Consider the following 24,714-nt stretch of genomic DNA (forward strand, 5'->3'; position numbering starts at 1 on the left):
ATCAGATCAGCTACAAAGCCTGTAGCCCTGGTTACTGATAACAAAACTATACATTATATGATATGACTCATTCATTATGATCATCAGTGGGGTAATTTCATAAAAACAGCCTTTAAACTGAAGTTAGAGAAGTACTAGATTTTGACAACTTACATATTTTTCTCTTTGGCAACATTACTTTGATTATGGCTATCCATTACCCCATATCTCATGTAATACTTTGTAAATTATAAGCATGATTAGACTTCTAAAACATTTTTACTGCTGCAATTATGAAACAATAGAGTGATTAGGAGTTTTATAGGCAGTATAAGTAAGTATTGATTTGGGAAGAGATAATTTGATTAAACAGTGATTGCCGCAATCAACCATACTTTTTGTCTTTAAATGCCAGTGAAAGACAAAATTCTAACTGGGGTGAAAGATTCAAATATTTAACAAAATTACAACTTTTAAAATTAATTTTTAATTACCTCGGTTTAATGAAATTTTTAAAATTCTGCTTTATAAGTGTAGACTGACATTTTATTTACCCCAGTTTGGGTGGATTAAAACAAAAACTTTTTTTTTTTTTAATTGCTGTTGTAAAATAGTTGTAAGTAGGAAAGTAAGACACTTAAGTTTCCTTCAGTTACTGATAAGGGAACAATTCAGAGAGCACTATAGATGGCTTCCAGGGCTTCCCGAGTGGCAGTAAAGAACCTGCCTCCCAATGCAGGAGACCTAAGAGACGTAACAGATGCAGGTTTGATCACTGGGTTGGAAAGATCCCCTGGAGGAGGGCATGACAACCCACTCTAGTACTCTTGCCTGGAGAATCCCATGGACAGAGGAGCCTGGCAGGATACAGTCCATTGGGTCACAAAGAGTTGGTGTGACTGAAGCGACTTAGCATGCACGCAAAGGTTTCCTAGGGCTCAAACAGTGTCGCCTCCAGCCTAGGTGCTCTAAGCTCTGCCTCCTTTTCCTTAGAGCTCCTGCTCTGTGGCCTCCAAATGTCTGCCTGTGGCTCCTGAGAGGCACATCCGCTTCCTCTAAGAGGTGGTAGAGTCTCAGATTGGCTGATAGGCATCCAGTGGTTCATCCTAACTGGACAGTTTACTGCCCATCATCACTATGAACATGGGTGATGGGTTTAGGCTAAATCCAGTCTTGCCTCTGGATTTAGGAACTGTGCAAGGCAGACCACATGACTGAAGAAGAAGCTTGGGTGCTCTTCCCAGAGGGAAGAAGTGTGGCTGCTTGCCGCAGAAAATTTCTACCATTAAAGAGATCATATCAATCTTACCACGGTTTTATATATTAACAACAGTAACAAACACAAATGCTTGGTGAGTGTCAGGTAGTATGCTAGTAATTGTACAAAAAAATAATTAAAACATGGATTCTATCTTTTAGGAGATTTCAGTCTCTAGTTAGAAAGTAAATTTAATAGGGAACAAATTTCTTAAAAAGCCCCCACACAGCTCAGAAGATTATAAAGGTGGACTGCCCTGTAGAATGACTGACGACTAAGGAGCCAGTAAAGGTTAAGTGATATTTACTCAATCTTCCATTTAAGAGTGTGTGCAGTTCACTGTAGGAAGTTGCCTATTAAGGGTAGTTCCTAAAAAAACAAACTAACATTTTTGGATTTTAAAGAATTTCAGTTAATTAGAAAAATTTACACTGCAGGCATATCTAAATGTCCTACTAACTGTAAATAACCAAAAGATGACAGAAATTTTGTTTCTAAAATGCAAAATATATGTGGAGCTTATTCACATCATAAATGTATAGCTTTTATAACTCTCTACCTTTCATATTATGCCCTTCTCCTCAACGTATTTCCAACCTAGTTTCTACATAGTATTGCATTATTCATTCTAAAACACTTTTTTCATCTCCATCTTGGGAACTATGACTTATCCTTCAAATTCCAGTTCAAATACGTCAGTGTCTTAAATCAGCGCCTATCTAAACCCTGTAAATGTTGCAGCACGACACAGGGAGCGCAAGCCTAGTGCTCTGTGACTCCCTAGAGGTGTGGGATGGAGAGGGAGATGCGATGGAGGTTTAGCATGGAGGGGACACGTATACCTACGGCTGATTCATGTTGATGTATGACAGAAGCCAACACAAAGTTGGAAAGCAATTATCCTCCAATTAAAATAAATATATATTTTATTTAATATTAAATAAATAAATTTATATAAATATTTTTAATTTATATTAAATAAATATATAAATATATATACGTGTGTATATATATTTAAAGTGGAAATAAATAAAATGAACCCTGAGATGGAGTATATCTATTACAGAGCCCTGATCCTATCCTGGGAACTCCAAGCGCAGGGACATGTCCCCTTGTTTCTCCCAACATCTCCAGTAGTTCCATCCTTCCTGACACCCTGCAGGTAAGCAATGGATATTTACTGCATTATTCCCTTGCCTGTTTCTCTGCCAGGAATAACACTTTCCAGAACCTCTGCATGGTACTACACAAACCTGAGGCAAAAAGCAGAGTTCTTTCTGTAGCGAGGGCAAGTGGGAGAATGAATGGCTTTCTTCCTAATGACTTCCTTCTGATGAACTCTTGTTGGAGAAAGTGAAAGTGAAGTCGCTCAGTCGTGTCTGACTCTTTGCGACCCCATGGACTGTAGCCTACCAGGCACCTCAGTCCATGGAATTTTCCAGGCAAGAGTACTGGAGTGGGATGCCAGTTGGAGAAGAAACATTCAAATAGCAAATCCTGTGGTCATCTGTTGGCCCAAAAAGAAGCAGGGCCTAGAGATATTACTCCAGCAGTGAGGACTCAGGGTCTCATTCTGTAACAGACTGGGTGCTCTCAGACACCTAAATTCCAGAGGATCGGATACAGAATTCCAAGCAGTCTGGTCTCTAACTCTGGGATCATGAGACCTTAAAATGTTCACCTTCTAGCTAAGAAATGTGTTTGCAATTACTGACCACAGAGAAAGCTCTCCTGAAAACTCCATTTCCTTGAGATGATCTCACTGGGGGCTGAAACAGTACTCCATAGTCTTTCTAAATGATAAGCATACATGTTACTTAAAATACTTGTTTTATCTCATTGACTAGGAGCAAGAAAACCTACCAAACTAAGTTTGCGGAAAGTCCACTCTCACAAAACTTGGAGGTGAATCAGAATAATTAGAGCAGAAGTAACATCGTGAGCAGGATGACCCTGGATGGACAGGGCATGCGCCACTGGACAGACTGGCAGCTGTGGCCTGGGTCTCCAGGTGAGATGGGTGGAGTACCCTCTGGGGACTGCATGTAAGTATTTTCTTCGTGATTCCAATTAGATTTTACAGTATCTTAAGCAGTCTATAAAAGACATCAACAGGGTAACCTCTTTGCAAGGCCAGTTATCTCAGTGGTCACCCTCTGAATTAACTCAGCCTTTCAGGGGGTCTAAAAACAGTCCTGCCCCTGGCTCAGCCATTCATAATTTTAAGGTGCATGCTATAGCAAGCATCACTCACTGGGTTCAGCTGAGGAATCGTGGTCCTGTCTGCTCTTCCTACCATAACCTCTCAGCATGACAAGGAAGAATCAAAGCTGTTCCTATTTAGTGCTAAATCAAGCATATATGCCTGTCTAGCATCCATAAACAAAAATAAAAATTCAAAGAATACAGCTTGGCCCAACTTTCCAGGCAAATGAGACAGACTCTTTTAATTTGGGTGTTATTTGGAGTAGTTGGGTTGGAATTGTGACACTTCCTATGAGGTTTTCAAGGCCTTGGGTTCTCTGCTATTACATTTTCTCTCTTTCTCTAATGCATTTCAAGGCCATTTATAGGTTAACAACTTGCTTTTTTTTTTTTTTTTTTTTCAATAACTATAGCCCAAAACTCTTTTCTGAGCTTCAGACTTACAGTCATTTCATTCTGGCCCTCATGGAATTGGAAAGACTCAGTCAGGGTTCTCAATTTTCCCCTCCTGTTCCAGGCTGTCTCCCTACTCTCTTGTTAGAGCACCCACAGGGTTCTTCAAGCTATAAACCTGGGATTCACCCTCAATTATTTTTCTCCAATCCCAGTATTACTCTTCCTTTACCTCCAGTACTAAATCCCAATTGTTATTCTTCCTGTAGCTGTATATGCATATATATATAGTACACATATAAATGTTTCCACTCATTTCATGTATCTCTGCTAGTACCACATTCTGTAAGCCAGTGGTTCTCCAAGTACTATCAGCATAGCACAGGTACTCCTTCCAAAGACAAATATTTGGGCCTTCTTGCACTCCCAGATGTCCTGAATCAGAATCCCTGGGAGTGGGCCCAGCAGATGTGTTTCTACAAGCCCTCCAAATGGGTTCCGTTGCACACTGAAGTAGACAACCCCTTCACTAAGCCACCCTACTTTAGCTCGACAACTGCAGTGTCGTCTTCATTAGTCTTTCTACTCCCATGCTGGCCCTTTACTATTCAACACCTTCTCAGTAGACAAAGCAAAACTTTATTCCTAATTCTGAGCCAGGCACTCCTTTTTTTAATATTTTGTCATGGTTTGTAAATGCACTCAGAGTAGAATCTTTAAAATATTTATCACGGTCTACAAGGGACGGCTCTGGCTCTTACCTACTGCCCTAACTTCTCTCATCCCTCCTCCCCGTCCTCTCCCTTAGCTACACCATTGCTGTGTCTACTTCTGACCTGCTTCGTGGATCACTCATTCTCTCCCCGTCGTCTGCTCCTCATCTGCAAGGCCTCTCTTCACCTCTCATTCTTTTTCCTGCCATGCCTCTTACCACACTTTGGAATTATCACACTCATATCTCTTGTTTACCATGTAATGCTATTCAAGATCTTCAATTATGTACAAACAAGAACTATGTTTGTCTTGATTTCCATTATGCACCCGCTGCCTTGTACAATGCTGATTGCCCGACAGGTACTTAAAAATACAAAAGAACAACAACAACAACAAAAAAAAAACAAAGGCTTCTTGAATGGCTGATAAACACAATTTGTATTAAAATACAAACCAAAGAACACCCTTGAACAGATATAAGCAGAACCAGGTGGGACAATGTGCAAAGGAGGTAAATGGCCTATTATGGCTTGACCAACGCATCTCATGCACAATCCTCTCTTTTAAAAACCATAACCCAAGGGGTACTGGCCCCAAGACGTCTATTCTGTGTTTTATGCTCAAAAACCCATACTCAATCATTTCCAAAGTACCTCCTAAGATCTACACCAGTAAAGGCTAATGGCATAATTTCCAGGTTTGGAAGAGACATTAGAAGGACTTCCCTGGGACAGAGCCTGTAATGGTTCATTTTACGTGTCAGCCTGAATGGCTATGGGTGCCCTGGTATGTGGTTACACACAGCGAGAGTGTTCCTGGCTGAGATGCACATTTGAATTGTTAATTGATTCAAGCAGATTGTCCTCCCCAATGTGTGTGTGCCTTAAACAACCTGCTGAAGAGCTGAACAGAACTGAAAGCCTGAGCCTGAGAGAACCCTCTTTCTCTCTGTCTATCTTTGATCTGGGACATCAGTCTTCTGCTGCCTTTGGACTCAGACTGGATCTTAAGCCATTGAGTCTTCTGGATCTCTGGCTTGGCAATTGCACATATTTGGACCTCTCAGCATTTATGATAAATGTGAGCCAATTTCTACAACATATCTATTTATAACTGACCTATCCTGTGGCACTATCCTATTGGTTGCTTCTCTGGGGAACTCATAGTATTACAGGGCTCCTAAGACAATCATGCATTATATATATTACTATTTCAAAGTATATCTCTGGAACTAAGGAGCCCTACCTGCCCAATCCAATGTGCTTGTCCACAGCATCCCAGGTGAACATTATAGGTGAGCTCAAGGCCACATCGAGGGATCTGCTGTAGAGCTTCTTGAAGTACAACCCCCCAGTCGACACATCTCAGAAAAAGAGGCCCTACAGCATCCCTGCCACAGCCCTCAGGCTCCAGGACCCCAGCCACCAGGCTTGGGCCTGAACAGTTCACATCCTATCCCAGGAGGGGAGAAAGAGGAGCTGTACTGGGCCCAGCTAGGGTGGAAGGATCTTGGCCCGAGTGTTCGTTACTCCTCAGGAAGACAAGCATATTCATTTAGACTAAACATTAATTTCAAATAGGGCATTGTAAGTATTACTCGAAGCACAGTATTGAGTGTTGAACCCCAAATAGTAAGAAATTAAAACACAAATAAATAAAAAAGGGGCTGAAGAGTTGTCAGTTAATACCTAGGCAGGCATATTTCAAACTTCGGAAGAATAAAAATGCTAACCGGACAAGGCCACCCCATGACTATAGGAAAACAAGACAAAGCAAGGCCACTCAGCCATCATGTGTGAAACTAGATACACAGGACACTCTGCAACTACAAAAATATCTAGACATCTCCCTTTTCCAATTCACATGAGGTCTGACTGTTTCTTTGTTAGTGACCACTCTTGCCCAGCTCTTATCCTCCCATCTCCTAGTTCAAAATCACCACGACACCCAATCATTATATTGGTCTGTACTTCCTAAGAATGGCCCAACCCAAAACTGGTCCCTGCTTCCCAAAACCTCCTTAGAATTCCCAACTCAACGAATCTCACCTGAATTCCTCCACCCTGAAGGAGAGAAGTGCTGGCAGGGGTCTGTTTTCCATGTAGTGAGGTAAATAAACCTTACTGTGTTTGACTACAAGTGAGTTCTTGATGGGCTGTGCCTGGTGGACTCTGACATAACCTTGCACAAAGAACTGGTTACTCACTCAAGGTCATGCTTTACAGAATGAAAGAGAGGTTATGGAAATTAACCAACACTGATATTACCCAGAGAACCTCAGTGTAAGTCAAAGTGAGTCAGTAAAATGAATTAAAAGAAAAAAAAAAAAACCTACGAGCAAATAAAGGAAGGGAGGGAGGAAGGAGGAAAAACAATTTGAGCATGAGAAAGATCTCATGAAAGTATTGAAGTATTAGCTGGTACCTTGTTGGTTAAGCAACTCGAGCCTCAGTTTAAATGAGATGACTCACAGATTTGCCCAGTTCACAGTCAGGCACGAACTCCACACACATGCCCATCACCGCCATCATCATCAATGCTCTCACTGTTGTATTACTATGGTTATCAGTCCCTACTGACGCTCTTAACAAGCTGCATGTGCACTTGCAGATACTCATAACCATATCTGCCTCATGGAGCATATTAAAGACCTGCTCACTCATTTCACAAGCAAAGGAAGAGGGACCAGCAAAACTCACGTTGAGCTGCAGTTCATCTGTCCACTGTCCGATCAGTCGGTAGCCGGGGTTGGAGGTGTTCGTAGTCTGATACTGGAAGATGTCGTAACGCCCAGGGGCATCCCCATTCTTGTTAAACATGACTGGGGTGCCCGCGCTACCTGGGGAAGACAAGACAATGACAGATTTTATAGTTAAACAAGATTCCGTCGATCTCTTGTGCCCTGGAGAACAGTCTGAAGACCTGGTGATGAGCAAGGTAGCCTAGAGGTAGCCCTGTTGTTTAATAGGTTCCCCCAACATGCTCCCTGAAACTCCTGGACAAGTCATCACTATGCTCTGTGAATGCTCAGTAGAGACGGTGGGAAGACAATTTGTTTCCCCCTTTGAACAGCTCAATTCTTTAATATCTTAAAGTATTTTATTCTACTTTGTCTTCTCTTGTAAGGAATAAAAATTAAATGTATTATTTTTCAGAGAAAATCTTAAGCTTTATTGTTGTTACTATTATTATTTTAGTTTTTACCAAACACTAAATTGTGCTCAATAAAGAATCAAGACATAATAAATATATTTTTAAAATGAAATAAGAGAAGTGAAAAACAAGCTCAAAAATTCACTTAAATGCATAGTTGAATACTGATTGCATTTTAAAGTATTTTTGGCTGATTATTTCTAATTGGCTTTAAACGATAAGCAGGCTGAAATGCTTAGCAGTTTGCCTGGTGAATGCTTAACAAACAATGGAGTCCTTCTCAATTTTCTATTTGGGTCTTATTTAAAATGTCTATCTTGAGACTGAAAACAATTTTTGGAACAATTAGATAGTGAAGCCAATTTCAAAAGACTAATGCATTGTTTTGAAAAAATATATAACTTGAAAGTTGGATATGAGTGAAAAGTTCCTTAATATTAACCATATGGAACAAAAGGCAAACCATATACAAAGTATAAAAGATGTGAATTTTAGTTACCTTACCAACAGTTACAGAAGAATCACGAGAAGTTTATAACTGAGCATTATTTCTCTCATGATCTCTGAGAAATAGGAAAAATATCACTGGCTTCAGGGTATGTGACTACTGTCTGCTCTGCCTGTAAGTTAATACATGATCCATATTTCTAACAGAAAACAGTGCTCTATTTCCTGCTGTTTACAAGGAAGTTCACAGATCAATTATAGGCTGAAACAGAGTCACTGAGAACATTTTGCTATTTTTAGGGGGAGGGGCAAAGTAAATCTTAGGTAAAGAGATGAAGTACTTTTGATAATTCTCATTAAAAAATTTAAGATGTTGATGGTAGCAGAGCTTTGCATCTGGCTAGGAGAAGGAAATGGCAACCCACTCCAGTGTTCTTGCCTGGAGAATCCCAGGAACAGGGGAGCCTGGTGGGCTGCCGTCTATGGGGTCGCACAGAGTCGGACACGACTGAAGCGACTTTAGCAGCAGCAGCAGTAGTCATTAGCTTCTATAGAACTTGGGCCAACATGGTATTTGAATTAATGACATGGATGAAAGAACTAAGGCATGCTAACTGAAAAGGAGAGAGAATGCTTGATACTGTAAGAAAGGATGCCTTCTTCAGGAAGGGCTTCCCAGGTGGTGCAATGGTAAAGAATCCACCTGCCAATGAAGGAGATGTAAGAGACTTGGGTGCAATCTCTGAGTCAGGAAGATCCCCTGGCTTAGGAAATGGCAACCCACTGCAGTATTCTTGCCTGGAGAATCCCATGGACAGAGGAGCCTAGAAGACTATGGGATTGCAAAGAGTTGGACATGAATGAGCACACGCATGTGCACACACACACTTCAGGAAGCAAGCATGATGCTGAGAGTGATCCCACACAAATGATCAATCAACACAACAATGAAGTTTACAAAGGGGTCCAGAAAATAGGACAATACACTCGGTGACAAGAGGTATACAGAACTGCAATCTGGGACTGACAGTTACTCCTACTAGAGGAGATGCTCCAGCTTGTAGACAGGGTACAGAGGCAACTAGAAGGAACCCTACACTATCCGACAAGGGTTAGGCACAGACTTTAATGACACTTCTGCCTACTAAAAAAAAAACAAAACAAAACAGAGCTTGTGACAGGACATATAATGGTCCCCTAGGCAGGTCCAAGTTCTAACCCCTAGAACCTGTAATGTCACCATACCTGGCAATGAGATCTTGCAGGTGTGATTACATGAAGGATCAGGAGGTGGGAGGGATTAACCTAGATAATTTGGGTGGGCCCAGTCTAATCACAGTGGCCCTTATAAGTAAAGCAGCAGGAGTCAAAAGAGAAAGGAGGTATGAGGATGAGACAAGAGGTTGGGAGGATGCAAGGAAGGACTCCTGAGTCCAGGAGAGCAGGTGGACTTTAGAAGCTAGAAAAACCAAAGGAGCAGATACTCAGAGCCTCTAAAAGGATCCAGCCCTGTCTTCACCATAACTGAAGTTCAGTGAGACCTGTATCAGACTTCCAAACTACAGAACTGTAAAGCAATAGACATGTGCCATTTAAGCTGTTAATACCAAATATATGTCTTGAGTTTGAGCACACTCTGGGAGATGGTGAAGGACAGGGAAGCATGGCGTGCTGCAGAACATGGGGTCACAAAGAGTGGAACATGATTTAGAGACTGGACAACTACAATCAAATATATGGTAGGTTTTTACTGGTAGCAATAGGAAACCAATATAGACCTGGAGGACACAGAACAATAAACTTCCTAACTTTACAGGTGAGGAAGGCTACTTTAGGTTCAGAGAGGGCAAGTCACTTGCCCCAGGTCCACTCAGCTCATTAAACTAGAAGACTACACAACAACTGGCCTTGGACTCCACTAGACAGGCTGTAAACCCCAGGTCTAACACCTCCTATATGTGTGACTTGAATCAAGTTATTCAGACTCCCTCTACTTCTTATTGTAAGTAATAACACTTTTGCCTACCAGGCCCCTGAGTCCATGGGATTCTCCAGGCAAGAATATTTGGAGTGGGTTGCCATTTCCTTCTCCAGGGGATCTTCCCAACCCAGGGACTGAACCTGGGTCTCCCACATTGGAGGCAGACACTTTAACCTCTGAACCACCAGGGAAGCCCTCAAGAGGTGAGAGAGAATTAAATGTAATAATGTACAGAAGGTGCTTAATCTTATGCCCTAAATGCTCAATAGATGGTCATTTTTTAAAAATAGCTTTCACTTTTATTATCATTTACTTTGCTGAAATGCATACAAATGTGACTAATAATCTTTTGTGTGTGTATATATATGTGTGTGTGTGTGTATATATATATATATGTATATGTGTGTGTGTGTATGTGTGTGTATATATTTGGCTGCTCTGGGTCTTAGCTGTGGCACGGGAGATCTTCTATCTTTGCTGTGGTATGTGGAATCTTTTAGTTGCAGCCCGTGGGATCTAGTTCCCTGACCAGGGATTGAACCTGGGCCCCCTGTACTGGGAGCATGCAGTCTTAGCCACTGGACCACCAGGGAAGTCCTCCCAGACTAATCACTTTTCCCAAGGCATCAAAGTTGTCTCTTCTAACTGGTATGTAATGTAAATTTCTCCATTGGTGTAAACATTAAAAAAAAATCTTCCAAACAGAAGGCTAGAATCCATTATGGGAATGGGCATTCATCTATGAGTAACACTGATTTGGTCCCAATAACTTGAATCCGTGGCTGAATCTGTGTGTGGCCAAGGGCTCCATTTCAACGTGTTTCTTCTCTGCTTCACCTAGACACTATCCCCACAGTCCACAGAGATACCCCCAATCTCTCTCTGTGTAGGAATCAATAGAAGTCTTTCTTATTATTTTTCAGAAAGACATTACCATTCAGATACAGCTCTTTTCTTTCACATTGGATACTAGGATTCATGTTGTGCTTTGCTATAATTCTGAAGCTTCTACTCATTAAATAATAGGATGGGAGCTTTTCAGAGTCTGTGAGAGGACAGAGGAAGAATATCAGAGGCCCGGGGGCCCAAAGGATCTCAGCCTACCCAGTAAATATTCATGAGAAAGGTACAGACTGCCTCATCTCTCTCCCTCCTTACAATCCTTTTGAGGAGAAATGATTCTTGTAGTGCCCTTTCCATGCTCATTAAAGATCATTCTTAAAAAATATATAAGGCAGAAGAGCTGAATATGTTGCCTAAGTGATGTGTAATGTATGGTGTAGCTCTGACCTTTTTGATGGATTCTACAACGCAACTGGCTTTTTTTTTTTATTACAGTCCCCCCTCACCCTGCCCTCTCACACACAAAACTCTTTTTTAACATCACCCCTGACTTCTTGAAAGAGAAAAAAGGGGATCTGTGTTCAATGAAATCTGTATAAAAAAAAAAAGGATCAAATAATTGCAGAGGAAATTTATTTGATTAATAAATTATCAAAGGACACGTGAACCCCTGCAGGAGTGTCTACAAGGTATCAAGGCCAGAAAAGAAGCATCCTAAGGTAAAGGAAGCAGGGCCACTTGATCAGATGGGATGCTGAAAGGAGAGAAGAGGGGACAGAATACACGCAAGGAGAAAATCTTCCCAGATGAGAGTGTCCGAGTGAAACTTTTTTTTTTTTTCCTGGATGGAGAATGATTTGGGATGTAGGCTGCTCCAATGACAAAACAGACTTTTGGCATCAAAGCAATGACCTGATAGGCTCTCTTCTCTTTTAGCCAACCCACACACAGGTTTCAAGCATCACTACAAACAAAGCTAGTGGAGGTGATGGAATTCCAGTTGATCTTTTTCAAATCCTGAAAGATGATGCTGTGAAAGTGCTGCACTCAATACGTCAGCAAATTTGGGAAACTCAGCAGTGGCCACAGGAATGGAAAAGGTCAGTTTTCATTCCAATCCCAAAGAAAGGCAATGCCAAAGGATGCTCAAACTACTGCACAATTGCACTCATCTCACATGCTAGTAAAGTAATGCTCAAAAGTCTCCAAGCCAGGCTTCAGCAGTATGTGAACCGTGAACTTCCAGATGTTCTAGCTGGTCTTAGAAAAGGCAGAGGAACCAGAGATCAAATTGCCAACATCCGCTGGATCATGGAAAAAGCAAGAGAGTTGCAGAAAAACACCAACTTCTGGTTTATGAACTATGCCAAAGCCTTTGACTGTGTGGATCACAATAAACTGTGGAAAATTTTGAAAGAGATGGGAATACCAGACCACCTGACCTGCCTCCTGAGAAACCTGTATGCAGATCAGGAAGCAACAGTTAGAACTGGACATGGAACAATAGACTGGTTCCAAATAGGAAAAGGAGTATGCTAAGGCTGTATATTGTCACCCTGCTTATTTAACTTCTATGCAGAGTACATCATGAGAAACGCTGGACTGGAAGAAGCTGGAATCAAGATTGCCGGGAGAAATATCAATAACCTCAGATATGCAGATGACACCACCCTTATGGCAGAAAGTGAAGAGGAACTAAAAAGTCTCCTGATGAAAGTGAAAGAGGAGAGTGAAAAAGGTGGCTTAAAGCTCAACATTCAGAAAACGAAGATCATGGCATCTGGTCCCATCACTTCATGGGAAATAGATGGGGAAACAGTGGAAACAGTGTCAGACTTTATTTTTTTGGGCTCCAAAATCACTGCAGATGGTGACTGCAGCCATGAAAGTAAAAGAAGCTTACTCCTTGGAAGGAAAGTTATGACCAACCTAGACAGCATATTCAAAAGCAGAGACATTACCTTGCCAACAAAGGTCCGTCTAGTCAAGGCTATGGTTTTTCCTGTGGTCATGTATGGATGTGAGAGTTGGACTATGAAGAAAGCTGAGCACTGAAGAATTGATGCTTTTGAACTGTGGTGTTGGAGAAGACTCTTGAGAGTCCCTTGGACTGCAAGGAGATCCAACCAGTCCATTCTGAAGGAGATCAGCCCTGGGGTTTCTTTGGAAGGAATGATGCTAAAGCTGAAACTCCAGTACTTTGGCCACCTCATGTGAAGAACTGACTCATTTGAAAAGACTCTGATGCTGGGAGAGATTGAGGGCAGGAGGAGAAGAGAACGGCAGAGGATGAGATGGCTGGATGGCATCACGAACTCGATGGACATGAGTCTGAGTGAACTCCGGGAGTTGGTGATGGACAGGGAGGCCTGGCGTGCTGCAATTCATGGGGTCTAGAAGAGTCGGACACGACTGAGCGACTGAACTGAATACAGGTTTCAGAAACATAGCACTGATTTCTGTTTGTTACCCTTTACTGCTCAAAAAACCATCCTAACAGGGAGTGCTAAGAAAAGACCTACGTGTATTTTGCAATTTGGGCAGGGCTAGGCACAAAAAGGGCGTCTCTGGGGGCTTCCCCTGTGGCTCAGTGGTAAAGAGATCATCTGCCAGCACAGGCGAGACAGTTTCGACCCCTGATCCCAGAGGATCACACTTGCTCTGGAGCAACTAAGCCTGTGCACCACAGCTACTGAGCCTGTGCTCTAGAGCCCAGGAGCTGCAACCAAAGGTGCCACAGAGAGAAGCCCGTGCACCACAGTGGAGAGCAGTCCCGGCTCACTGCAACTAGAGCATGGCCTGCCCGGCAGCAAAGATCCAGCACAGCCAAAAACAAAGAAATAAAATTATTTTATAGAAAAGAAAGAAAAGAAAAAAGGGTCTCTCTGTTTCACTCACATCAGCTGGAGAACCTTGAAAGTCACATGGTTAAGGGCTGATGCTGAGTGTCAGCTGTAACCTCAGCTGGAGCCATGAAAGGAACACTCATATTCAGCCTGTTTCTTAGCTTCTTGGCTTCCTCCTAACTTGCTAGCTGTGTTTGTAACACAGAAGTCACAAAAGAACCATGCAATGGCCCTATGACATTTTATGGCTTAAAATTCACAGACTGCAACTTCTGCGTTAGACACAAGCTCACTCAGATTCAAGGAGAGGGGACACAGATTTCACCCTTGATGAAGGAAAGGTAATTACATATTTCAAGAAGACAACAAGAGATGCATCATCATTACAAAATTTACCACAACCCAGTTTGTTTTCTGGAAAGTAATAACTAACTCTAGGTACAGACATACTTTAGATTAAATACTTCGCAATAGAGCAATTATCCATGAGAATTTGGTAAATTTACAAACACTGACATCTGGTTGGATGAGCAAATGTTGCGATAACTAAAATTTAGGCTCAGGTCATTGCATTCATGAGGGATGCAAGAAAGATGGCTAGAAGTCATAAAGACAAAATTAGCCATCTTTTCTGTTGGTACACAAGAGGAGGTTAAGTGCTTGGTGAAGATGTAGCAATCCTTTAGAGCATTCTATTATCACTTCCTAAATTGGTGTTCCTGTAAATGTAAAGGTTGGGGTTGTTAAACTGTACTGCAACAAAACTCTCAGGGGTATGAAAAATTCTGTACTGAAGTAACAGAAGAGCACAATTAAGCTTACTATGATCAAGAAACATCAATATTTTTCTAAAATATGCAAAAGAGAGGTGACATTTTTCACAAAAAAAACGAATCTTAACTTATAGGTCTGTCTCTGTCATTTGCTAGCTGTGAAGTGTTGGACAAATATTTTCTCCTCCCTAGAATCTGATTTATTTGTCTGAAAGTCAGGACACTGAATGAGTGAAAAAAGTCAAATTTCTTTTCACCCTAATTGCTCACTTAAAGTGATATGAAAGCCACTTAACTAAATCTAACAGGTTTTTTTTTTTTTTTTCTGCTTTATACAACAGTTGAGCCCCTGCCATTAACAAATGTCACATGGCCCTGGAAGTCTCCTGCCGGTTCATGTGGCAGAAAGAATTTCCTCAGAGAAAGGAGATTACGTTGACATCAGAGTATGATTACAATGACAACAGAGAAAGGGAACAAATCGGCCCTGCCTGTGGTCTCCCACAGAGTCTGTGTTCCAAGCTGGAATCTCAGGAACAAGCCCTTTTTCTCAAACACTTAATAAAAGTCAAGAAAGCAGGCCATGGAGTTGGGAACCCGGGGTAACAATAACAGCATCATCACTACAAAACCACGTGGCTTTAAACACCAAGATTCTTAGTTTCTCTGTGAATTAGTTTATCTGTTGAAAAAAAAAAAGAAGGAAAATAACCATACCTAAGCCATCTGGGGTTATTAATATTAAAGAATCCAGTATACAAAAAAGTACTTAGAACAGTTTCTGGCACATAGTATTTATTTGGGACATAGACCCTGAGTTCCAGTCAGTAACGCAGCAATTCTGGCTCATCAGCGAATAAGACCATCTTAACTAAATGAGTCTACAAGCCCTCTATGGAAGAAGAATCAGACAAGAATCACCAAAAATATTCTCAAAATGACCTATTTTTTTGTTACTGGCCTCTGAATGGTGATGTTTATCTATGGACCAGAACGCAAAGCCCAGCAAATGACCCTAGGATATATGATGAAATTTATATGTACCTGGTTCTGGGAAAATTATATATTTTAGGAGATTCTGTATGATGAGCAAGAAAACTACAAAAAGAAGGTGATTTGTAGTTGAACTATTTTTCTGGTTGTATTCAGTCAATTTTGTCTCCATCTCGGCTTGGAAACTGTTGGTTCCCAAACTGGATATGATTTTTCTTCACCCTGATGCTAAGTAACTTCTGAATGATTAATCCAATATTGTGGGTTTAAATGGGTTATTATTTAAAAGAAGCAAGAAGATTTTTTAAGCCATAATTATCTAAACCAGGAAATTAACATTGCTATCATGCTATTTAAAACTAATCCACAGATGTTCTTAAAATAACTGTCCCATTCATATCTTTTTTTGGTTTAAGATCAATGTTTCCACATAGCATTTAATAGTAATTTATCCTAAATTCCTTTCAGTCTGGAACAATTCCTCCATTTGTCTTTCTCTTGACCTGGACACTTTTGAAGAGTATGAGCCAGTTATGTTGTAAAATACCCCTCAATTTGGATGTCTGATATTCCTTCATGATTAAATGGAGGTTATATATTTTTGGCAACAAGACCTCAGAAGTGATGCTGTAACCTTCTCAGGGTATCTTTTAAAAATTAATTTATTTTTGTTAAAGTATAGTTGATTTACAATGTTGTGTTAGTTTCAGGTATACAGCAAAGAGACTCAGATTTATACACATAGCTTTTTCCCCATATAGATAATTACAAAATACTTAGCTTCCTGTGCTATAGTAAGTTATTGTTCATTATCTATTTTATATATAGTAATATGTATATATTATTCCCAAATTCCTAATTTATCCCCTCCATCACCTTTCCGCTTCAGAAACCATAAGTCTGTTTTCAAAGTCTGTCTCTGTTTTATAAATAAGCTCATTTGTATCATTTTTTTTAATTCCACATACAAGTGATATCATATGATATTTGTCTTTCTCTGTCTAATTTGCTTCTCTTTATATAATAATCCCTAGGTCTATCCATGTTGCTGCAAATGGAATGGTTGCATTTTTACAGCTGAGTAATATTCCATTGTACATATCAATATATCCACCATGTCTTCTTTATCCATTCACCTGCTGATGGGCATTTACATTGCTTCCCTATCTTAGCTACTCTAAACAGTGCTGCAGTAAACGTTTGTGTGCATGTATCTTTTCAAATTATGGTTTATTCTGGATACATGCCCAGGGGTGGGATTGATGGATCATATATTATAATAGCACAATTTTTAGTTTTTTAAGGAACTTTCATACTGTTCTCCATAGTAACTGCACCAATCTACATTCCCACCAACAGTGTAGGAGGATTCTGTTTTCTCCGAAAACTCTCCAGCATTTATTACTTGTAGACTTTTTGATAATGATCATTCTGACTAGTGTGAAGTGGTACTCACTGAAGTTTTGATTTACATATCTCTAACAATTAGAAGCATGTGACACTGTTAAGTCTCATTATTGGTGACATTAACCTAGATGACTTGGTTAAGTACTGTGTTCCAGGTTTTTCTATTTCAAAGTTGCTCTTTTCCCCTTTGTAATTAACATGTTCCATGATGAATGATACTTTGAAGCTAGGTAAATATCTTTTCTCATCTTACTGTAGCCCCAGAATTTTAGCATCCATTGGTGATTCTTACCTTAAGCAATTATTACTGAGGTCTTTGGCGAATTTCGTATCTCCATTTTCGCATTATCCCATCATGTTGTCCCTTCTCCCGCATTATGTGTTTAATTATTTATTTCTGTGAGCATGAACTCATTGATATTTATTATATTATATCAGTTAAATCCATTATTGGTTTAGAATTAGCCGGTGGGATCTTCTTCAAGCTGGTTCCTTTGACCCTTCAACATGGTCCCATCAATTTTTGAGCACTTTCTTACTTTGTGGCACAACACGGTTTCAAGCTCATCTTCTACTTGCCCTGCTCTGGCCCCTGAATTAAGAGTTCCCCTAGAGATCCCTAGCTCTATTTCATTGGAGAATGGTATTTATAAATAAGATGTGAATGAAGGTGCAGTTATTTCTATCAGGATGTCATCACTCCTAGGCACTCTCAGTGGACAGAACTAGACAGTAGAGGTTTGCACGCATACAGACGCAACCTTACCCATTTCTGTATCTCTCCAGCTGCGTGCGCATACTGCATGTTGGTGTAGTCAACACAGTGTTACTTTAATTTGCTCCCATCCTTACTAGTCATTTCTCTCCCTGACAATGAGAGACCTGATGCTCTTTATCTGCAGTATCTTTTATTAAATCTCTCACTTCTCTTATGGACATAAATAAGCCTCAGAATTGTGGGAAAAAGACATACCAACTTCTAGCTACTGTGCGCCATCTGTGTACTACTCTTCATATCTTCAGACTGACAGTGTACAGTGAAATACTGTCTTCAAAAATTACTTGCATTCTTTTTTTTTTCTCACTCCCCGCAGTATGGTTACATTATTCATATGCAATATATTAGGTTTATTACTGTATAAAATTTTGCATTATCCCATGTAGAGATTACTTTTTTAATCAAGATATAATTGACATTCAAGATGGTTAATTTTATGTGTCAGCTTGACTGCAGAAGCCCTGACACTGGCAAAGCTTGATTTCTGTGTCTATATGAGGCTGTTCCTGGAAGAATGGTTAAAGTGAATAAAGAACTGGTGAATTGCTGAACAGAATGAAGCAGGTGACCCTCCCCGGTGTGGGCTGGCACCACCCAATCCCTAGAAAGTATGAAAGGAACCAAAGGCAGAAGAAGGGCAAATTCACTCTCTCTGCTTGAGCAGACGCCCATCCTCTCCTGCCTTCAGACATTGGTCTCCAAGTTCTCTGGCTTTCAGTAGCAGATCAGAACGTACACCACTGACCCTCTGACCCCAAGGCCTGTGCACTTGGACTAAAGCATTCCGCTGGTGCTCTGGTTCTTCAGCTTATAGGTGGCAGGTTGTGGGGGCATGTCAGTCTCCAAAACTGTGTCAGCCAATGCTCATAATAAATCTCCTATTATATTCCCCACTCATCTCTACTCATTTATTTTAGGTAACCTATTAATTTCTGGGCTTCCCTTGTGGCTCAGAGGGTAAAGCGTCTGCCTGCAATGCAGGAGATCTGGGTTCGGTCCCTGGGTCAGGAAGATCCCTTGGAGAAGGAAATGGCAACCCATTCCAGTACGCTTGCCTGGAAAATCCCATGGATAGAGAAGCCTGGTAGACTACAGTCCATGGGATCACAAAGAATCGGACACGACTGAGCGACTTCACTTTCCTTCTTTATTAATTTCTACCAAAGTATTATCCTTGAGAAATAAGTTTCTAATATGAGATTTTGGTGTTACAGAAAATCATAATCATTATTTCAATTAACTTGAGTACCTAGAGCAACTGGCCCTTTCTTTTCATCTTATTCACTCCCATTCCTACTGATGTTCACCAAGGAAAAATTTGGCAAAAACAAAAAACAAAAAACTTCTGTTTTAAGAAAAAGAGGGTAAACCATGAAAGTGAAAGTGAAGTCACGCAGTCATGTCTGACTCTTATCAACCCCGTGGACTGTAGCCTTACAGGCTCCTCTGTCCGTGGGGATTCTCCAGGCAAGAATACTGGAGTGGGTTACCATTCCTTCCTCCAGGGGATCTTCCTGATTCAGGGATCGAACCTGGGTCTCCCACACTGCAGTCTGACTCTCTATCCTCTGAGCCACCAGGACAGCCCCAGGTAAACTATAGCCCTCCCAAATTTATTTATTCATTTGCTCACTCACTGCTAAATAATACATTTAGCATTTATACAATCATTTGAAATGATATAATTCATACACTCAAGAGTAAACTGTAATCTGACTACTTAACCGATGAAAGCAAAATATCAGCACTTAGGATTCCAAGAGACTGGAACAGAGATGTTTAAATATGTTTAATGAGTGCACGCAAAATATATCACATGATCAAGATATTAGAATTTTGAAATATTTGTTTAAAAATATACCGGATGATTACGACAAATTTCTATCTTGCCAAAAGACTTAGATGCCACCAAGTTATGTATCACCCAGAGTTATACTATTGGATGTTCTGGTTATCTGGTTTACCACATGTCAGCATATTAGAATATTGGTAAATATATAAGAGCATTAAAATCATACTTGCCATAATGTGACTTCTTAGATTCATAAGGTACTTTGGTATCAATGCTTCACTGTCATCAGGAGCAATTGTCAGTTTTACATATAATACTTTAGACACTAGAGTTTCATGGCGTTCTCTAGATGTTGTTTTTCTAAACTCCCCATGTCGGCCTGAGGGGGATAAAAAAACACGGAGACTCACCATTGAAATTCACATTGCGGATATACTTCAACAACTTCTTGCCCCCAGCCTGCTCCATCTCTGGACAGACACCCCGGTAGTCAGCACAGAGATCCTTGTTCATGTGGTGAAGGGCGTGAGCCATCGCATACACTGCGTCAATCACAAACTGAACTTTACCCTCCTGCTCATAGTTGGAGTCTTTCCCAATTCTCTCCTGTCCTGCACATGGAAACAAGAAACACATACAAACATTGGTGTGGAGGAGAATGTTTCAGTTTGCATTTACTTTCAACTCTGCTTAAAGAAAGCAATGCTTTGAGGAATGCAGTCCTGCAGGCCACATATCTACATTTGGCTACCGTGTTTGGTTGCTTTGATGGCTTTGGGTATTTGACTTTGGAGTTCATTACTGGATATTTGTTCATTACTGGAGTTCATTTCTGATATATTTGATAGATCTCAGAAGCAGCACTTCTAATGATCACAATCACAACCTTTGTAATAAGCCAACATTCTTTACAAAACACAGTGGTCCCAGAGAGTCAAGGGATTAATGGGATTAGAAGCTGGGCCACCACATTCAAATCTTCAAAGCTCACTTATTCTAGAAGGGGAGGGACCAAAAAAAGGTAAGAGAACACTAACTAAATACTACCGCTGAAATCACTACCTTCTTCTATATACCTGCCCTTCCTCCTATGTTGTCTGTCTCAGGTTTTGGTATTAGTGGCAACTCAGACGCTCAGGCTGGAAACCCTGATGTCTTTTTTTTTTTTTTTTTATTCTTTCTTGTCTCTCAGTCCACCCTCCTACATACATATATCTAACGAATAGCCAAAATCTCTTAAAAAGTGAACAGTTTTGGCCACACTACAAATGTCCCATTTATGCTTCCTCATCTCCAATCAGGACACAGTGCCAGGTATTCCTCTTCATTCCCTCACTCTTCCATGTTCATATTTCCAAACCACAGAGCTAATCACTTCACCCTCATGCTCAGAATTCTCAATGGTTCTTCACTGCCTGCAAAATGAAATCCAAATACTCTCCCTTGACAATGGAGGATATTCATCACTTTGTTCCTCTCTGCTTAGTAACAGTAAGAACCAGCAGTGATTAAGTGCCCTCCACTGTGCTGAAAGCTTTATCTACATGATTTTTTTTTTAAATTTTATCCTCACTTTGTGACTTAAATATCATTAGTCCTCATTATACAGATGGGAAAGCTGAGCCTCACAGAAATGAAACCACCTTTCCAAGGTCATGTATGGGGCTTACCAGAATCCAGAAGCAACATTTCTCAGACTTCATTGGCCTCATCCTTACCTCACCCTCTTCCTATAATTCACACACACACACACACACACACACACACACACACACACACACAATTTTGGGAAGATTCCCTGAAGGAGGGTGCGGCAACCTACCCCAGTATCCTTGCCGGGAGAATCCCATGGACAGAGGAGCCTGGTGGGCCACAGTCCATAGGGTTGCAGAGTTTGACACGACTGAAGCAACTTAGCATGCAGGCACGTACACATATATATTTTGCTCCAGACAAGTATGGCTATTTTTCCTGTAAACATCAACTTTAATGTTATCTTTGCTCAAGCTCTTTGCTTTGCCAGAAATGTCCCTCCTTGCTTTTGCTCATCATAACTTAATTCTCACTCCATGGCACAGTACAATTGTTGCTTATACTTAGCTTCTTGATCACAAATATCTTCATAAAATGTTTCAAATCTTTATAATCAAATTAATAGTATCACTGCATTTTCATGCTCTACCAGACTTTCCTTTCCTTTTCACAGCCATCACATTCCCAGCACTGAACACAGAATTTATATCTGATAGATTCTAAACAACACTTGTATTCAATTAGTCATTTGTTGCTGCTGCTGCTGCTGCCAAGTCGCTTCAGTCATGTCTGACTCTGTGAGACCCCAGAGATGGCAGCCCATCAGGCTCCCCCATCCCTGGGATTCTCCAGGTAAGTCATTTGTTAAGGACATGATAATACCAGGAACTCTCTTTAGATCTCCCGAACCTCTACCACAAGTAGTTAACCACAGACTGAGTTTCACTCTCACAGCAGCACTGCCCAGACTATTTCCAATGCCACATTTGTGTAGGAATGAAACAACAGGGATTCTATAATTGCAGTCCATTCCCCTACAAAACAGAGTGCTCCCCACAGCCACTGTGTTCAACATTACTTGATTTCTTTACTGAGAGATTGTTTCAGAGTATTTAACATAAAGTGTAATTTCCAAGGAGAAAGTTCAGAATTTCCCCAAATTATGTGAATTCGTGTTTCTCCTTTACAGAGCACACATTAGTATCTCAAATGGCAGACACTTCTGTGTTTCATATGTATACCACTCAAGTACCAATCAACCTTGTGCTCACTGCTCTTCACTGGGTCTAGACCTTTGCAGTGTATTTAGAGCAGGAATCTGTTTTGGAGAAGGTAAAATCTGTCATGAATCCACACTGCTACCTTCAATTCAAATTCTGGACCACAGGGTTTTTACTTATCTTCACACTCTTACACCTCTGCCTTTTTTTTTTTTTTTTTTTTTTAATGAGGAAAATCCTGGTTCTTAATAACACCATTACAGCTATTTATTTCCTCAATTCTGTAATAAACAGGTAACATTCTTAGAATAATAATCATGCTAACCAACAGTCTAAAAATGTAGTGCAATGAACAGCCTTGGGAAAATGTGTTTCTCAGTTCTTATCTGAATATTTTGTTCATTTAGTCTGAGAAAGGCAATTGCTGTGCTCAAGTTTTTTGCTAAATATTGGCAAATTCCCCTCTAATGGGGTTGCACTAATTTGCTCTCCCACTAGCAAAGAGTGAGAGTTCATTTCCGAATAACTTGACAACTGAGCATATCCTCAGACTTGGATTTCCATTATATAGGTGAGAAATGCTGTAACAGTATATTTTTATTTGCATTTTTCTTCCTACAGGGGAGGTTGAATATATTTGCATATAGTTCAAAGCTATTGTATTTATTTTATGCTATATGTTTTAATTAAAAGTTAGTCATTTTCTTCTGTTTTAAAAAATAGTTTTATTAATAAAGTATATTCTTTCTTTCAGATTAAGTTGCAAATATTTTTCCTAGTTTGTTATTTTTCTTTTACTCACTTTAGGTATTTTCTGCATAAAATTATATTAGATAAAAACACTTTTTCTTAAAAAAATCAATTTATTTTCTTATTACTGCCACTGGATTTTCAATCATAGTTAGAAAAAATGCCCCACTCCCAGAGTATAGAGTGCTTTTTATCCATGCTTTCTTCTAGCACTTATACAATTTTATTTTTTAAACTTAGATGTTTCATCCACCTGGAATATATTCTGGTGTGCAATGTGAAGAATTAAAATTCTATCTTTTTTCATGTATGTATGTATTGTAACATACATGAGTTCAACTTTTCTCACTGATATGAAGTACATCCTTTATTATATACTGTTTCCATGTGTAATTAGATATATTTCTGGATTTTTAACATTTATTTCACTGTTTGATTTGTTTATTCATGAGCCAGCACTACAGTTCCAGTTATAAAGTCTTTATAATGTATTTTAATAACTGGTAGATTTAACCTCTCTCTCACTGTAATTATTATTCCTCCCCCTCCCCAAATGTTCTGGTAGTTTTTGTTTATGTACTCAAATGAGTTTGACTAACTACTTATCTATCTTGAGAAGAGAAAAAAAAATGGTATTACATTTACTGGGTTTACATTGTATTTACATATGCTCTAGCACTTAGCTAGAACAAAAGTCTCCACAAAGTTGAAAATGCCCATTTGTGACTTTCCATTTGCTCATCTATTTTTGTTTCCTTTAATGGTGTTTCAAAATTTTTCTCACATGAGTTTTGAGTGTTTTGTGGAAAGTTAGCATTTGGTGTTTTACTTAGTTTTACAATTATAAATACGGCTTTCTTTCCTAAGTACTTCCACTGGTTTATGGTAGCATTCAAAAAATTTATTCTTTGTTTTGTTGTGGTTGTTTACTATTTTCCAACTTTCTGTCATGAAAAAATTTAAATGTAGAGCAAGGATGAAAGAATTTTACAGTAACCTCACTAGGTTCTCACATTAACATTTTACTATACTTACGGTTATAAGGCAATTCATTTTCTAATATTACTTTTATAACCTGCTACTTTACAAATTTCTCTTATTTTTTATAGCACTTAAAAAGGCAATCTTGAAGGTGTTATGACCATTATAAAATATACATCATGAAACGGGTTCAGACTAGTAATTCAAGACAGCAGTTTTTCAACTACTTTTATAAAGACATTCATATCAGATGGAATGCCTTGAAAAATAATTGCAATATTTTAAACGATGAAATACTTTATTATGTGTGAAACATTATAGGCTTTATCCCTCTTTTGAACAGTCACCAGAGAGATATATTAGCTTACTAAAGGCTGTGAGAAAAAAGTGTACATTTGTCTTTGGGGCCACTAGGACTTGAAAAATGTAGCCTCATAATGAAACTGTGTACAGCCCCTGTGTCCTTATCTTAAGTAAAATGCTAACTGAAGAGTTAATGTTTGGGAAATGTGAAGATGTAGAAACAAAGAATTGCTGTTGGCTGGAGAACTGGTAAGAACCTAGACTATAAATTTGCCACATAACAGAATCACGGAACTCCCAGTTACCCAAAAGATATTGACAAAGGCGTGACACATAGTCCTAAGCTGTTTTTACGGGAAGCAGAG

The 24,714-nt window shown here is 39.8% G+C and overlaps 1 protein-coding gene across 2 annotated transcripts in view; it reads right to left on the reverse strand.

Annotated features, from left to right (window-relative positions):
- Positions 1 to 24,714, reverse strand: part of GRM7 (glutamate metabotropic receptor 7) — a 931,612-nt gene that overhangs the window by 287,782 nt on the left and 619,116 nt on the right. For both annotated transcript variants that reach the window (XM_005695650.3, XM_005695649.3), the window contains exons 6-7: positions 19,973 to 20,173; positions 7,249 to 7,388 (exon numbers count right to left, since the gene is read on the reverse strand). In XM_005695650.3, the coding sequence (XP_005695707.1) occupies positions 7,249 to 7,388; positions 19,973 to 20,173 (341 nt within the window). The remainder of the gene's footprint in view (positions 1 to 7,248; positions 7,389 to 19,972; positions 20,174 to 24,714) is intronic.

This window comes from Capra hircus, chromosome 22, assembly GCF_001704415.2.
Source record: "Capra hircus breed San Clemente chromosome 22, ASM170441v1, whole genome shotgun sequence".
NCBI classification, from domain to species: domain Eukaryota; kingdom Metazoa; phylum Chordata; class Mammalia; order Artiodactyla; family Bovidae; genus Capra; species Capra hircus.